Below are 15,962 nucleotides of genomic sequence, written 5' to 3'. Positions count from 1 at the left end.
GCTGTCGACAGGAACCTTGACCGTTTACTTCCAGTCGACTAAAATCTACCCTGGTACCCGTCAAAGAGAGGATGTGCTGCAGATTGTGTCAGTAAAACCTGCAGGATATTGCAGTACAAGGCAAGTGGAGGAGATTTTACAAATCAAATCCACATGCAAACACTTTCTGCATGGCAAAACAATCAGTGCAGATTTTCATTTTGTCAAGGAAATTTTCACATCGGATTTTAACACTGATAACAGGATGGGTCATCCACATCAGATCAGTGGCAGTCCTCGTCCACATTGCAGCGGTAAGCATTGTGATTTATTGCTCCTCTGTTCCATTCATTTGACTGGGAAGAAGCAGTGGCAGTTACTGTCAGGTATATTGAACAGAAAAGGAATCAACATTATAAAAGCCTCTATACAGATTACATTTAAAGATGGGAATATGGACATTCTGGTAGCCATCTTGTCTGTTTTCTGAAAGGGCAGTGTGAGTTCAAGCTTTCTCAAGACAGAGAATCACTGACTAAAAAGTTAGGAATGCTTCCATATACAATTCCCAGGTCGTAAATTGAATGGGAGAGGTAGAGATGTACCATAAAACAGGCAGGCTACTGCAAAACAATGGTCTAATGTACTATGCTTTTTTTTCCCCATCCCAATTAATAGAAGGGGATCCATTGTATAGAGTATATAGCTATAAAGTGATTGTATTGTATGTGTGTGTGTGTGTGTGTGTGTGTGTGTGTGTGTGTGTGTGTATGTATGTGTATATATATATATATATACACACACACATTTTTTATTTTATTTTTTTCTCCTAAGAAACTGAAATCGATTAGAATTCATTATTGGTAATCAAAATATATTCATGGAGTATAGAATTAGGTAAGATTTCCCATGTAGACTTGTTATGATGTGAACAAGAATGGTTGAAGTTAATTATAACAGGTCTGAAGAATGCACAGATAAGGAGATAAGTGTCCTGTGAAAGAGTTGTTCCAAATCGTATATATCGTTCTAGTAGACTGGATGTCTGACAGTAGTAAGCTTAAATGCCATTTTTATCTATATTTATAACATAGTCCTAGATTTGGGTCAGGGGTCATCTTTTAGAAAATTAGAAGAAAATAGAAGATTTGATTTGTAATTACACCAACTCTTACATAGAACGCTAGTGCCCTCTGGTGGTGGTAATAAGAAACAGCATTGAAAAAAAATATATATTAATAATAATAATAATAATAATAATAATAATGTCAGTGTTCACGTGAAAATTCAGGTCAGGTCCTTTCTGGGGGGGGGGGGGGGGAATAAAATTTGGTAGGAGCCAGCAAGGGGGATGATCACATCACATCTATTCGCTGTGAGAAATCAAGTGTCAATCTAAAGTTTTCTTTTGCGTCAGTTATTACCAAGATATCGGTTTGATTTTTGATTATATCTATACCCTATGGGTTATTTTGTCTTCTTGATTGCAGATCATTGATTATTCTTTAATTGCCAACAATTTTATATAGTCATATATTTTATTTTCATTGAACTGAAATATTTTCTTTTTCTTCCTTTGTCATCAACTTAGCACAAATCACGAGCTCTTGTTAGCTTTTTATTTGTGAAAAACAAGTTGGAATCTCTTCCATTAGGGTCCATTTACACGACTGTATGTGTTTTGCGGATCTGCAAATTGCGGATCCACAAAACACGGACACCGGCAATGTGCGTTCCGCATTTTTCGGACCGCACATTGCCGGCACTCTTATAGAAAATACCTTTTCTTGTCCACAATTGCGGACAAGAATAGGACATGTTCTATTTTTTTGCGGAACGGAAGTGCGGATCCGCAAATGCGGATGTGGGAAGCACATTCCGGCCATATTGAAAATGAATGGGTCCGCACCTGTTCCGGAAAATTGCGGAACGGATGCGGACGTGTGAATAGACCCTTATAGGTCCTAACTTGTTTACATAAATAAAACCGTTTATCGGAGCAAATAAATATTCTGACATTACACTCCGTCCCATCCAAAGGAATGGGATGGCTGCGATGTAATTACACTGCCAGTCTCTATAATGTTGATGGAGAACAGGTAAACGGTGAAGACAAGGCAGCCCTCATATGAACACTTCCCGTCGATCTGATATTGATGAACTATCCTCAGGATAGGTCATCAATACAGAAAACAGGATAACCCCTTTAACAAGTACAGTTATCAGAGCTCAGTGTTTTAGTAAGGCGAGCATTTGTGTGTTCATTAATTAATCAGGAAAGAGTTTGATCCATGGAACTAAACCATAAGGTTTCACACGAGTGACTGATTAGGTCCGGATGTGTTCAGTGTGCGTTCAGGAAAACTCGCACCATTTCGCAAGCAAGTTCAGTCAGTTTTGTCTGCGACTGCGTTCAGTGGTTTATTTTTTTTTCTGCGCGGGTGAAATGCGCATTGATGCGTTTTTCACGCGAGTGATAAAAAAAAAACTGGTTTACAAACAACATCTCTTAGCAACCATCAGTGAAAAACACGCAAATCATGCACTGCGCCCGCGTGGAAAACTCGCTTGTGTGAAAGGGGCCTAAAAGTCTTGTGAATAAAAGCAAGCAGAAAGCATATGGGGGGCATATCACTAGCGATATGCCCCCATTGTCTAATATAAAACAACTCCCTTTAACACAAAGTACACTGGGAACCCATCAACTTTAAAGATAACTAAAGATACACAGAAAGAAAAAGAATGAATGGAATCTATTATGAAATGCACTGAAATTCACATTATGTTGTGTCTGGAGAATGGATTTTGATCGGGCTCCCCAATATGCGCATCCCCTGGTTCAGGTTTCTCACTTACTATGACAGAGAAAAGCTGCTCAGTCAGTAAAACGACTGCTGTTCCTCCCCAAGGCGGCCCGCAGAGAGCCAGGTATAACACAAGAGATGCTTTGTGATGAGCCGTATAGACTTCACTGTCGATGTTGCTTACTTGACAAGGTTGCTCAAGAGCACTGCAGCATTCTGAAGAGCCCTCAAAGAAGTACCTGATCAGGCCATAACTCACTGCAGGGGCCCAAACAAATGACTGGAGGAGCCAGGATCTGAGAAAAAGTTCTCCACCGGCAGCAATCAGGATGGGGCATGACTTTCTACTAAAAAAAAAAGCACTGTCTGGACAACGCTGCCACTTTCTCCTGACCCTCCAAACAACGTAGAGGCACAGAATCAGGGCAGGGTGGATATTGGAAAGTTGCATCTCAGGCAGACCATGAATTAGCAGTTCTATATATAAAAGATGCTCACCCCTCCATGTCCAAAGAACTCGCAGTAGCAGCAGTCACAGTATTTGCCCTCTTTCTGATTGGTGGATGTTGATGTGCTGGAGCTGTGTTCTGAGCAGCTGTCCTCGTCCTGACTCTCCTCCCCGTCGTATGGCTGGTGATCGTATGCGGCGCTGTTTTCACACCTATGACCCTCACAGTCGGGATCACTGGAATACAAGTCACACTTGGTTAAAGTCTGCAGACTGTAAGGATGGGTTCACACCTGCGGCAAACCAGCAGTGTTATAAGATTCTGAAATCGCGCCCTAGCGCTGTGTACATAAACAGCAGCGTAAACTGAACTGCAGTGCGGATTTGAAAGCTGTCAAGTCAATTAATGCTGTGGTTTTCATCACTGGTTTTCACCTTTTTGCTGCCTTTTACGTGGCAAAACACACATGTAGTACAAGTGTTTTCTGTTGCAATTTGTGTCACGGCTATTGCATGCTTTCCGCTACAATTTCTGGTAGCGGAGATGGAAAACTTACAAAAGGGGATGTCCAAAATCCTCGTTAATGTCATTGGGGGGGGACACAGCACCATGGCTATACGCCCAGCTACCACTAGGAGGCGACACTCAATATTAAAAAGGTTGGCTCTGCCCAGATGGGCTATACCCTCTCGACAGACACTAGGCTAATCAGTTTTTAGCCTAGTGTCCGTAGGAGGCAGACAAGGCCTGCTCTTCTCCTGCAGGTTTTGCTGCTACTTTTTTTTTTTTCACTTTACAGGTGCAGGTTTCATCCTGCAGCAGGGGGTCTTCATCGTGGAAGTCCACTTTAGTAGCACCCCCTGCGGGCGCGTACCTCGCCGGTCACCCAGTCCCCCATTACTGCATCCGCAGTGGAGTACCAGTAATCCCACTCTAGTGAGAGTTTACCGAAGGGGTGACCCTGTGGCGCCTGAAGACGCCAGATGGTGAGTATGCTCCCTGCCCTAGTTAGGGACTCCTTCCCTCCATCCATACTCCATCAGGGTACCCTCCCCCCTGGCCGTCCTTCCCTTCCTCAGCCTCCTATTTACTCTAGTCCCCGGCTTGTGCCTGGACTAGGCCGCGCCAGTTCCCGCCTTTTCTGTGTGGCTCATTTTCTCTCTATATGGGGGTTGCTATGACCCCCTCATTTCCCTCCCCCCGGTGTCCGTCCGCTTAGGGGGGTTTCATTTTTGGCTGCTGCATCTACTTTTGTCCCCGTCTCTGGCTGTGACAAGGCCCCATCTGTTTAACGATTTTTCCCAGCCATTCAGGGGTTCTATTGGGACATTTTTCTCACCAATTGGGGGGGTCGCTTTTACCCCCTTTCTGTGCATACCCTTTTGTTTGTAGCTTTTTTTTCCCCGCCTCCCAGCACCCTGCAGCTTCAGTCCGCTGGGGGTGCCTCATTTTCAGCTACACTATCTACTCTAGCCCCTGGCTTCCGCCGAGACTAGGCCAAACTCTTTCCCGACATCTCCCTCATGGCCTTCTAGAGGTCTCTGCAGGTGATTTCCGGTCGGAGGACGAGATGTCCTTCCCAGAAGGTGCTTTTCCCGCATGTAGCGTCATTGGTGGGACATTATCTTGGGCCCCTGTTCGATGGTTCATGTTGTGGCAGGTCCTCCCTTGCCCTCCATCCCTCCCCCTGGTTTGCATCTGCTTCCGCGGTGGCTGGGGGTTGCTGTGCTATTGGCCTGGCTGACCTGAATACGGTGACTGGATCCTGGGCTCAGTCGGGTTACCCTAAAATCTGTTCAAGGGTCACCTTCTCCCCATGTGGGTCCCTCACCTCCACCGTAGCCTGCGCACTCTCTCAGCTATGATGATATTATGCCGCTCTTCCCTGCCCTCATGCGGCAGCATCGGGCCCACCGGACGTCCTTTGCTTCCTGCCTTGTTCCATATCAGGGGGCAGAGGCAAATAGCGGCCTAGGGTCTTCCCTCATAGGTCCCGCTCATCCCCTGCGCATCCTGGTTTCCTCCCAGGACGGGACTAACACTGAAGGAAATGCCTCAGGTTTCTTCTGCCTCATTGGGGGACTGACTCGGAACAGAGAAATATAGTGCGAGGACAGGACATGTTAAACATTTTTGTAATACATTTTCTAGGGAAAGGTGTTTTCTTTTACTAGAAAACAAGGTGTAATAGTCTCCTGAGCACTAAAGACGACTGAGGAACCTCTTGGCTTACTCCCCAAACCGCATTATCCTTGTTTGTGCCCTCTCGGACGGTCTCCTTGCCTGACTTGCTGTCAGCTCTACCTGTCTACCTCTGTTCCCTGCACTTAGTGAGGGCAGGGAAGAGAGTACAGAACTGCCAGTGCTTAGCAAGTGCACTATGCTCCAATATACCTACATTTGGGGAGTATTATCTCTCCTTACGGAGAGCACCTTAATCGGCATGAGGAGACTTATAGGCCATACATGCTCCTTTGGAATTCTGTGAAGAAGGGATGAAAATGAGCTCTTAGCAAGCTCTGCCTCTAATGCCATCAGCAGGGTTGCCAATCATCCAGAAATTTCTGGACAGTCCGTAAAAATTGGCAACTTTTTTCCAGTGTTTTTTTTTAGGCTGGTGTTACTAAATTGTTTAGGTGCTAATCATCATTTCACAGCTCACAGTAAATGCTGGTAATGAGTTCTGATCAGTATATTGAGCTACAGACATGTATTAATAATAATCTAGATCATTCGGTATGGTTTTCCGAAGAAAAAAAACTCTGGTTGGCAACCCTGGCCACCAGATGTAAGGCAGCTTTAACTCGACTCTTTAACTAGGACTTGAAACATGACTTGGATAACAAATAAGCCAGCATCTCATCTGCAGACAGCTGTTTCGGGGTGATTGCTCCTCATCAGTGCTGAGAGTACTGGCTTAACTGGGTGAGAGGCCAAGTCAGGATTTGTGGGATACTATCTCTCCTTATGGAGAGCGTCTTAATCGGCATCTCTGCAGATGAGGTGCGTACTTATTGATATCCTTCGCAAGTCTCAAGGCCTAGTTAAAGGGTCGAAAATTGACTTATAGGATAGCTGCCTTACATATGGTAGCAGAGGCAGAGCTTGCCAAGAGCTCATTTGCCTAACTTCTTCCCAGAATTCCAGAGGAGCATGTATGGCCTATAAGTCTCCTGATGCTGATTAAGGAGCTCTCCGTAAAGAGATACAGCATCCCCTAAATCCTGACCTAGGCCTCTCACCCAGATCTCTATGCTCTGCACTGATGAGGGGCAATCACCCTGAAACAGCTGTATGCAGATGAGGTGCTGGCTTATTTATTATCAAAGTCATGTCTCAAGACCTATTTAAAGGGTCAAACACTGACTTCTAGGATAGTTGCCTTAGATATGGTGACATCAGAGGCAGAGCTTGCTAAGAGCTTATCTGTATACCCACCTATACCTCATTTGATACATGCAACATATCAGCAATGGCTAACAGGATAAAACGTGCATTTTCGTTACCTGCAGACACTGGGAGGTGCGCTCAGCGTGCTATCTGTAGCAGATGTTGGAGGAGCAGCAGTGGAAGGACAGAAACCTAAGTGTGGATCCACAAAACCAGGAGCGGTGGCAGCTGTCTTGGGGAAAGGCTGAGGATTAATGTTTGGATGGTGTGGAGTGGAGGCCGATGAATGTGTAGCAGGAGACAGGTTGGGAAGGGAAGCTAAGCTTGTCGGACTGTTTCTCGGTGCAACTGGTGTAGACGGATGCCTATGCTCTTCTTTGATGTTGTGAAATACATCACCTGAAATGATTAAGAAAGTCAAAGTAAAATAAAACTGTAATTTAAAGAGTCCAACCCCCTTCCTCCCCAGTCTGAAGTGAATACATGTAGTTAAAGGCTATGTACACCTTTAGAGGCAATTTTTTCATCATCGCATTGTACTCATTTTGAGCTAAGCATCATTTTTTTCAATTAGTCTATATTAAAAATTTGTAGCCCCTTTCTCTGTACAATCTAAAGATTTTCTAGTAGCAGGCTGTGTTTATATGGTTTCCAGTCAGGCAGCTCAGATGATGGCTCTATCTCTGATCTCCTGACCTCATAAACACTCATAATCGCTCAATTCTTATTAACTCATAAGAATAAGGCTTAAATAAGTGTTTATAAGCTGTAAGAAGTTCAAAAGACAGGGGCTATACATAGCTGGATGATGGTGAGAGTAAGATGCTCACAGCTTGGCATTGAGGAAGGAGCGAGTTGAGCTCCGAAACATGTCTGATTGAAACAGCATACTTTGAACAGATTTACATCACTGGAGCGCTCTAAGAAGAACTAAATTCAAGACACTCACGAAACTGACCTGTTACTTACAAAGCGGAGTCCTGACAGCTGAAACAAAGGGGTCAAGAGGCGACCTGAACATTGAAGGGGCGAACTAACAACTAAGAGATACGCCGCCATAGCATGTGGCACGCCGACCACTGAACAAGCTGAAACTGAAGGATCCGAATCACAAAAGGTCAGTCTGTTTTTCAAAACAGGAGCGGGACGCCGCACCAGAGAAACAGCTTAATCGTGAGTGAAATATTGAATACATATAATAGAGACTTTATAAGCTAAACTGGATTATCTGCACGATATAGAAAAGAAAGATAAGAAGACATTTTTAGCTACTAAGAAGATTGTCATTAAGAACATTGTTGCAACATTGCTCCACTAATCAGTGGTCTATACAAGGGGAGACTATATAAAAAACCTTTATTACAACTATTCATCAAGTGCCATCCATTAACTGCTGCTATATTGTTATTGTTATTTATTGCTGCTATATTCACTAACTAACTAATATTAATTGCTGATATTTTTTATTAATATATTGTTTTTATAAATAAAACCGTCTTTTCATGAACCCATAAATAGAGTGCCTGTCCACTATTTCTATATAATTTTAAATCCACTTTTTATTGACGAGGGTGAGTCAATTTGGACAAGAGCACCTGCTACCAGAAAAACCAGTGGAGAGCCGCCTTTATCTGTGTTACAGCTTGGCAAATTGCCTGTTTTTTTTGCCCAAAATGGAGTAGAATGCAATAAAAAGAATGACCCCATGGTGTCCATAGCCTTTAAATATGTTTCAAACTTGCCACAACTTCTCATTTATCCACAGTATAGGAGAAAAGCAAATTCCCCTGTTCTAATGGAGTGGCGCGCCGGGAACGTGCGCTGCTGTATTTATTCTCTGTGAGACTGCAAGGGATATCCGAGCGCTGTGCTCTACTAAGCCCAGCAGTCCCATAAAGTATGAATGGACTGGCAGCCTGCAAGCTTGACCTGCCATTTCATTCAGAGGAATAGGGATCACCGTTCTCGTGTTCCTTATCCAAAACGCCCATTGAAAGCGATGCAATGAATTATAGCCATAGAAAAGTAATTGGACAGATACATATAGTCTGAAGTCGACGTATAGAGACACTAATATAGATAGACAGATATACGGTTCCCCTCTCACCTATAGAAGAAGGCCTCTTGGATGACATTTTGAACTGGTTGCTGCTAGACTGTACTGTGGTGGCTGTGCAGGAAACGGACGAAGTTGCAGATGATGTGGCCATCACAACCTTATTTGCTTCTATAAAGGCATCCTGGAAATTATAAAGACATTTCTTTTTGGCAGTGTTTTTCTTCTCTTTCACATCCGGTACCGGTGTGGTCTCGTTGCTGGATGTGGTTGGAAGTGTTTCTGGTCTAATTTCTGGGAGTGCTGGACCTAATATGTCTCCCCCTATAAAGTGATAAAAAAAGGGGGGAAAAACATAAAATACTGTATAGCTTTGCATTTTCAGGTAATTTTAATTACACTGATCACCAAAAAAGGGGCCTTATGAAAATCTGTGAAAGGAGCAGAAAGTCAAGCAAGTGCACTGCCACTATTCATCTCTATGAGACTGTGGTACATACATGATCCGTCCTACAAGTCCCATAGACACTCCATTCATCTCTATGAGACTGTGGTATATACATGCTCCATCCTACAAGTCCAATAGACACTTCATCTCTATGAGACTGTGGTACATACATGCTCCGTCCTACAAGTCGCATAGACACTCCATTCATCTCTATGAGACTGTGGTACATACATGCTCCATCCTACAAGTCCCATAGACACTATTCATCTCTATGAGACTGTGGTACATACATGCTCCATCCTACAAGTCCCATAGACACTCCATTCATCTCTATGAGACTGTGGTACATACATGCTCCGTCCTACAAGTCCAATAGACACTATTCATCTCTATGAGACTGTGGTACATACATGCTCCGTCCTACAAGTCCCATACACACTATTCATCTCTATGGACTGTGGTACATACATGCTCCGTCCCACAAGTCCCATAGACACTATTCATCTCTATGAGACTGTGGTACATACATGCTCCGTCCTACAAGTCCCATAGACACTCCATTCATCTCTATGAGACTGTGGTACATACATGCTCCGTCCTACAAGTCCCATAGACACTATTCATCTCTATGAGACTGTGGTACATACATGCTCCATCCTACAAGTCCCATAGACACTATTCATCTCTATGAGACTGTGGTACATACATGCTCCGTCCTACAAGTCCCATAGACACTCCATTCATCTCTATGAGACTGTGGTACATACATGATCCGTCCTACAAGTCCCATAGACACTCCATTCATCTCTATGAGACTGCGGTACATACATGATCCGTCCTACAAGTCCCATAGACACTCCATTCATCTCTATGAGACTGCGGTACATACATGCTCCATCCTACAAGTCCCATAGACACTATTCATCTCTATGAGACTGTGGTACATACATGCTCCATCCTACAAGTCCCATAGACACTATAAATCTCTATGAGACTGTGGTACATACATGATCCGTCCTACAAGTCCCATAGACACTCCATTCATCTCTATGAGACTGTGGTACATACATGCTCCGTCCTACAAGTCCCATAGACACTATCCGTCTCTATGAGACTGTGGTACATACATGCTACATCCTACAAGTCCCGTAGACACTATTCATCTCTACGAGACTGCGGTACATACATGCTCCATCCTACAAGTCCCATAGACACTCCATCTCTATGAGACTGTGGTACATACATGCTCCATCCTACAAGTCCCATAGACACTCCATCTCTATGAGACTGCGGTACATACATGCTCCGTCCTACAAGTCCCATAGACACTATCCATCTCTATGAGACTGTGGTACATACATGCTCCGTCCTACAAGTCCCATAGACACTATTAATCTCTATGAGACTGTGTTACATACATGCTCCATCCTACAAGTCCCATAGACACTATTCATCTCTATGAGACTGTGGTACATACATGCTCCGTCCTACAAGTCCCATAGACACTATTCATCTCTACGAGACTGCGGTACATACATGCTCCATCCTACAAGTCCCATAGACACTCCATCTCTATGAGACTGTGGTACATACATGCTCCATCCTACAAGTCCCATAGACACTCCATCTCTATGAGACTGCGGTACATACATGCTCCGTCCTACAAGTCCCATAGACACTATCCATCTCTATGAGACTGTGGTACATACATGCTCCGTCCTACAAGTCCCATAGACACTATTAATCTCTATGAGACTGTTACATACATGCTCCATCCTACAAGTCCCATAGACACTATTCATCTCTATGAGACTGTGGTACATACATGCTCCGTCCTACAAGTCCCATACACACTATTCATCTCTATGAGACTGTGGTACATACATGCTCCATCCTACAAGTCCCATAGACACTCCATCTCTATGAGACTGCGGTACATACATGCTCCGTCCTACAAGTCCCATAGACACTATCCATCTCTATGAGACTGTGGTACATACATGCTCCGTCCTACAAGTCCCATAGACACTATTAATCTCTATGAGACTGTGTTACATACATGCTCCATCCTACAAGTCCCATAGACACTATTCATCTCTATGAGACTGTGGTACATACATGCTCCGTCCTACAAGTCCCATACACACTATTCATCTCTATGAGACTGTGTTACATACATGCTCCATCCTACAAGTCCCATAGACACTATTCATCTCTACGAGACTGCGGTACATACATGCTCCGTCCTACAAGTCCCATACACACTATTCATCTCTATGAGACTGTGGTACATACATGATCCGTCCTACAAGTCCCATAGACACTCCATTCATCTCTATGAGACTGTGGTACATACATGCTCCATCCTACAAGTCCCATAGACACTCCATTCATCTCTGTGAGACTGTGGTACATACATGCTCCATCCTACAAGTCCCATAGACACTCCATCTCTATGAGACTGCGGTAGATACGTACTCTGCCCTAGAAGTCAGACTATCAATGAAGCACATTCTCACAATCCAAAGTTTTATTCGTTTTAACTGTGGTGTCCACAGCAAAGTGCAACTTACCAGCCAAGGGGTCTGGTAAAAAAGACGTTGGGTTCCAGTTTTTCTCGTTCATCATTTCTGAATTCCATAGACTTATAAACTTCGACCTGTTCCACTCGGGAGAATTGCCAAAACAGGTTGGGTATATGTGATCCTGTAGAGAGGCATTGAACACCTGATGCTTATTTATGTGATTCTGAACGGTGGTTGGTGGCAAGGCCTGAACAAAAAACACAAAAAGCATGACCAAGTGCAATAGTACACGCAAACACCATAGGAAAAGCTCATCTGTCAGAAGAGAAGGGGTTAAGGAGATGCTGAGAAATGCCAATTCTTTTACACGCCCCGAACACAGGCTATAAAGAGCACCAATGCTAAAAAGTCAATTGGCACTTATTTAAAAGACTTTTCACACAGGCCCAAACGCATTTCATGCTCATATAAGGCCTCAAACAAAACACGGATACCAATTGTGTGCATGCCATTTTTTCACCTTTCTTTAAAAAAAATGTCCTATCCTCGTCCGCAATATGGACAAGAATAGGACATGTTCTAATTTATTTTTTTGCGGGCCGTCGGAATGGACATATGGATGCAGACAGCCCACGGTGCGCTGTCTTCATTTTTTTGCCGCCCCACTGAATGGGTCCGCATCAGATCTGCAAAAACTATAAGGTCGTGTGCATGGGGCCTAAATAATACAGCCAACGAACCAGCTGACCACTGGCATTGCTGAGTTAACAGAATGTGTGCACTATACTTATCAGCTGCCCCGTTATCCTTTTTAACATCCCAGGGCACAATGACAAGTCATGCCAGATACGTCAAGACCATGAAGCCCAATTATATTTGGCTTGTGAAAGTCTGTAATTGCATGACGCTCTGTGTGCGTCACCCTCATGGACGACAGCCATCACCTCACAGGAGTTAAAGCAAGCAGTGCAGGACCACTCGCAAGAGACGGGCAATATGTTTAGGCCTTTCTGGCACATTCATCCTCCCACTTGAACAGGTTTATTCGCACCCCTTTCTTCATTAAATAGGAATTGTGTTAGTTCTTTCCAGGAGAAGACAGCAGAAAGATAACTGGCTCTCCCACAGCCTTACACACTGCCGATCAGATGACTGTGCTACTTAGTCCTACTACAGGATTGTACAATACATTAAGACTAGGTTCGGTAGGCAGCAGAAAATAGGAACACAAAACCAGAATCATTGGATCAGGCATATGCCAGTCAGATCCCGTTGACTATCAGGGGCTCCAATGAGGTTCGAATATGGATTCTGGTATTACATGAAGCGGTATTTTATCCTTTTTTGCAAGATTCTTTGACTGAAGCTCCTGCTAGAACATACACTGCAGAAGTAAACCTAGCTCTTACTCAGCCTATGCAGTAACACCTTCTGGAATATGTCTGGTTAGTCCAAAGTAGATGACAAATGCCTTTTGGGGGGTTTCTAGGACTAGGCTAGATCAGATTGTGAGGGCCCGACTTCAGAAAACCAGCTGATACTGTTAACTAGATCCTTCTGCTCCATACGCAGAAGGAGCCATATCTAGGCCTGAATGAATGATCACAGACTTTAATAGCTCAGAACTTACCTTATTATGTGCAAACGGAGAAGCATAGAGTGTGGGATGGATTACAGGTCTGGGCAAGTGAGGGATTGTATGTAAGGGTAAATGTCCATGAATATGGGGGTAGAGGTGAAGTGCTGGGTGTGTCGGCTTGTCAGGATTAACAAACTGATGTCCAGGAGGGAGGCGTCCAGCTACCACTGCAGATGGGGAAAGGCCAGAAGCTTCCTGCTTACATACATGACATTCACAAGTATTTGGTATGGTTTCCACCTACAATATAGAAAACGCTGTCAGACCACTTTACATTACAAGAAAATTAAGAAAAGTCTCCATTATGTCATCCCGTATACAACCATAATATTTGCAAGAACGGCCACAGCAGACTATCACAAGGAATCACACGTGCAGTTTCAAGCAAAGCCAAGAACAGATCCGGCAGGGAGGAGAAAACCTATTTTTGGCACAATAAACTGAAAGTGTGATTCCAGCTTAAAGGGGTTGTCCAGGATATTATACTACTGAGGAAAGAGAATAGATTAAAACATAACATTTACTATTGTTCACTGAAACAAATGAGGCCCAAACTAAAAAGTAAATAATTATCAAAGTAATCTATACGTAGGTCCTTACCACCTAACATGTGTATGGGTGGTTTATTTTCTGTTTATATGTGACGGTGGTAATTTTCTGTAGATTCTTCAACCTTTTGTATTACTCTCTTGAAGCGGCCCCTATAGTGTTGCAGGTTACATAAGGACATGAAACTGTCTAGCCCTAAGGCTGGGTTCAGACCTGAGCGTTTTACAGCGCGTTCCTAAGCGCTGTAAAACGCTTAAGAGGCAAGAACCAATGATTCCCTATGGGAATGGTTCTCACCTGGGCGTTTTTAAGCGCGTACGATAGCGCTGTAAAACACCCGACGCCCCAAGAAGTACAGGAGCTTCTTTGGGGCGTCTTGTCGCGCTTTCCCATACATAGACTTAGCGAGAATGCGCGACAGTAGGCGTTCGCTTGTTCTGGAGCCGAGTATGTCAGACGCCCGTAGAATCGCGCATACAGAGCGCGACATCCCGATTGCTCAGGTGTGAACCCAGCGTAAAACAGACCCTATGTATTAATGGGAAAGGGGCTACGAGTCCCCTTTAAGGACCTTTCTTTATATATTACTTTGAGGATTATTTTTCACCAATTTACGTTTACTTTTTAGTTTGGGCCTCATTTATTTCAGTGAACAGTATTAAATGTTATGTTCCATATCCTCTTTTGAATATAAATATATATTTATTTATTTTTTGCATGGTTTGGGGGATATATTGCTGCATCAGCTTGTGTAAATACATTTTACTGAGGACAGGCCATCGATATTTGATCAGTTGGAGACGGACATCTCGAACCTTTGCCGATGAGCTATTTTTTGAATTGCCCAGCCTCTTCCACTGTGTCTTGCGGAGCTAGTTACGGTAGTGCTGCTCTCATTGAAGTGCGTGGGAGCAGAGCTGCAGTAACGTGCTCTGTCCACAACAAAAAGGACAGAGCTGTGTAGTTCAGGAGCTACCCCTGCCGATCAGACACTGAGGGGATAAGAGTCAGGACAAGTAAAATGCTAGACAACCCCTTTAAGGGTATGTTTCCATAGGGCGGACGTACTGTGGATTTTGCAGGAGAAAAACTGAAATTCAGTGTGGATTTTTAAAGGGGTTGTGCAGTGGGTAAATATTGATTACCTGTCCTCAGGATAGGTCATCAATATCAGATCAGTAGGAGGTCCGACTCCCAGCACCCCCGCCGATCAGCTGTAGCTGCGCTTGTGCTCTCTCAGATGTCAATTAGCTCAACTCAGAATCAATACATTTTGACAAATTTCACAGGACAGGGAATAAGGACAAGAATCACCTGGGGGCTGAGGTATGACGGAGGGGGGCTATCCATCTTTGGACCTTCCTTTCTAGGTGACCTCTTCCCAACATGAATGCCTTCTTTTGACAAGTCGGGCTGCTCACTGCCGCTCTCCCCATCTGCTTCTTCATCATCCGCCTCTGAGGAGCTGCTGCTCGTGCTGCTCACTGAAGGGGACTGTAAAGCAGAGACCGTGATTATGAAAGACAAGAGCCACGACAGATGCCTAGTTGCCATGAAGAGTCATCTACCTCGTCTTTCAATGCCATGTTTTCACCACCACCATTGAGCTCACTGTGAATTCCATTCATGTTTGCCACAACATCTGCATCATCGTAGTTGTTCAGGGGGTAGATATCAGCAAATTTTGCTGATAAAGGGGCTCCATCTTCATCATCACTACCACTATAAACAAAAAGAGAACAGATCAAGTTCGACCACAAGCCTTCAAGGGGTTGTGCAGTGCTACAGTGCTTATGACCTATCCTTGGGATGGGTGATCAATATCATATCAGTGAGGGTCCGACTCACATTGCGTCCTCGTAGGTGTTCAACCGCACGCCATCTAACTGGTAGTGGAGGTGCAGTGTAATTACAACTACTCGTCCCATTCAAGTGAAGGGGACAAGCAGTTGTATTTACATTGCACCACTGCTGCAATCTAGATGGTGATCAGTAAAAAAAAAAAAAAAAAAAAAAAAAAAAAGAGAAAAGGTGCTGTGGCCTCTTAAAACAGCTGATCGGCAGGCATCCCTGGAGTTGGACCCCCACAGATCTGATTATTCATGACCTATCCTGTGTAAAGG

The 15,962-nt window shown here is 44.0% G+C and overlaps 1 protein-coding gene across 3 annotated transcripts in view; it reads right to left on the bottom strand.

The window, feature by feature from the left end:
• The window catches only part of FAM193A (family with sequence similarity 193 member A), a 92,452-nt gene that overhangs the window by 17,495 nt on the left and 58,995 nt on the right, over window positions 1–15,962 (bottom strand). For 2 of the 3 annotated variants that reach the window (XM_044295553.1, XM_044295565.1), the window contains 7 exons: window positions 15,408–15,561; window positions 15,154–15,333; window positions 13,282–13,530; window positions 11,700–11,898; window positions 8,730–9,002; window positions 6,739–7,021; window positions 3,282–3,468 (listed from right to left, as the gene is read on the bottom strand). In XM_044295553.1, coding sequence (XP_044151488.1) covers window positions 3,282–3,468; window positions 6,739–7,021; window positions 8,730–9,002; window positions 11,700–11,898; window positions 13,282–13,530; window positions 15,154–15,333; window positions 15,408–15,561 — 1,525 coding nt within the window. The remainder of the gene's footprint in view (window positions 1–3,281; window positions 3,469–6,738; window positions 7,022–8,729; window positions 9,003–11,699; window positions 11,899–13,281; window positions 13,531–15,153; window positions 15,334–15,407; window positions 15,562–15,962) is intronic. The other variant, XM_044295558.1, reaches the window with a different exon arrangement.

This window comes from Bufo gargarizans, chromosome 1, assembly GCF_014858855.1.
Source record: "Bufo gargarizans isolate SCDJY-AF-19 chromosome 1, ASM1485885v1, whole genome shotgun sequence".
Taxonomy (NCBI): Eukaryota; Metazoa; Chordata; class Amphibia; order Anura; family Bufonidae; genus Bufo; species Bufo gargarizans.
The sequence above is the reverse complement of the archived record's forward strand: the minus strand, read 5'-3'. Positions and strand labels throughout refer to the sequence as shown.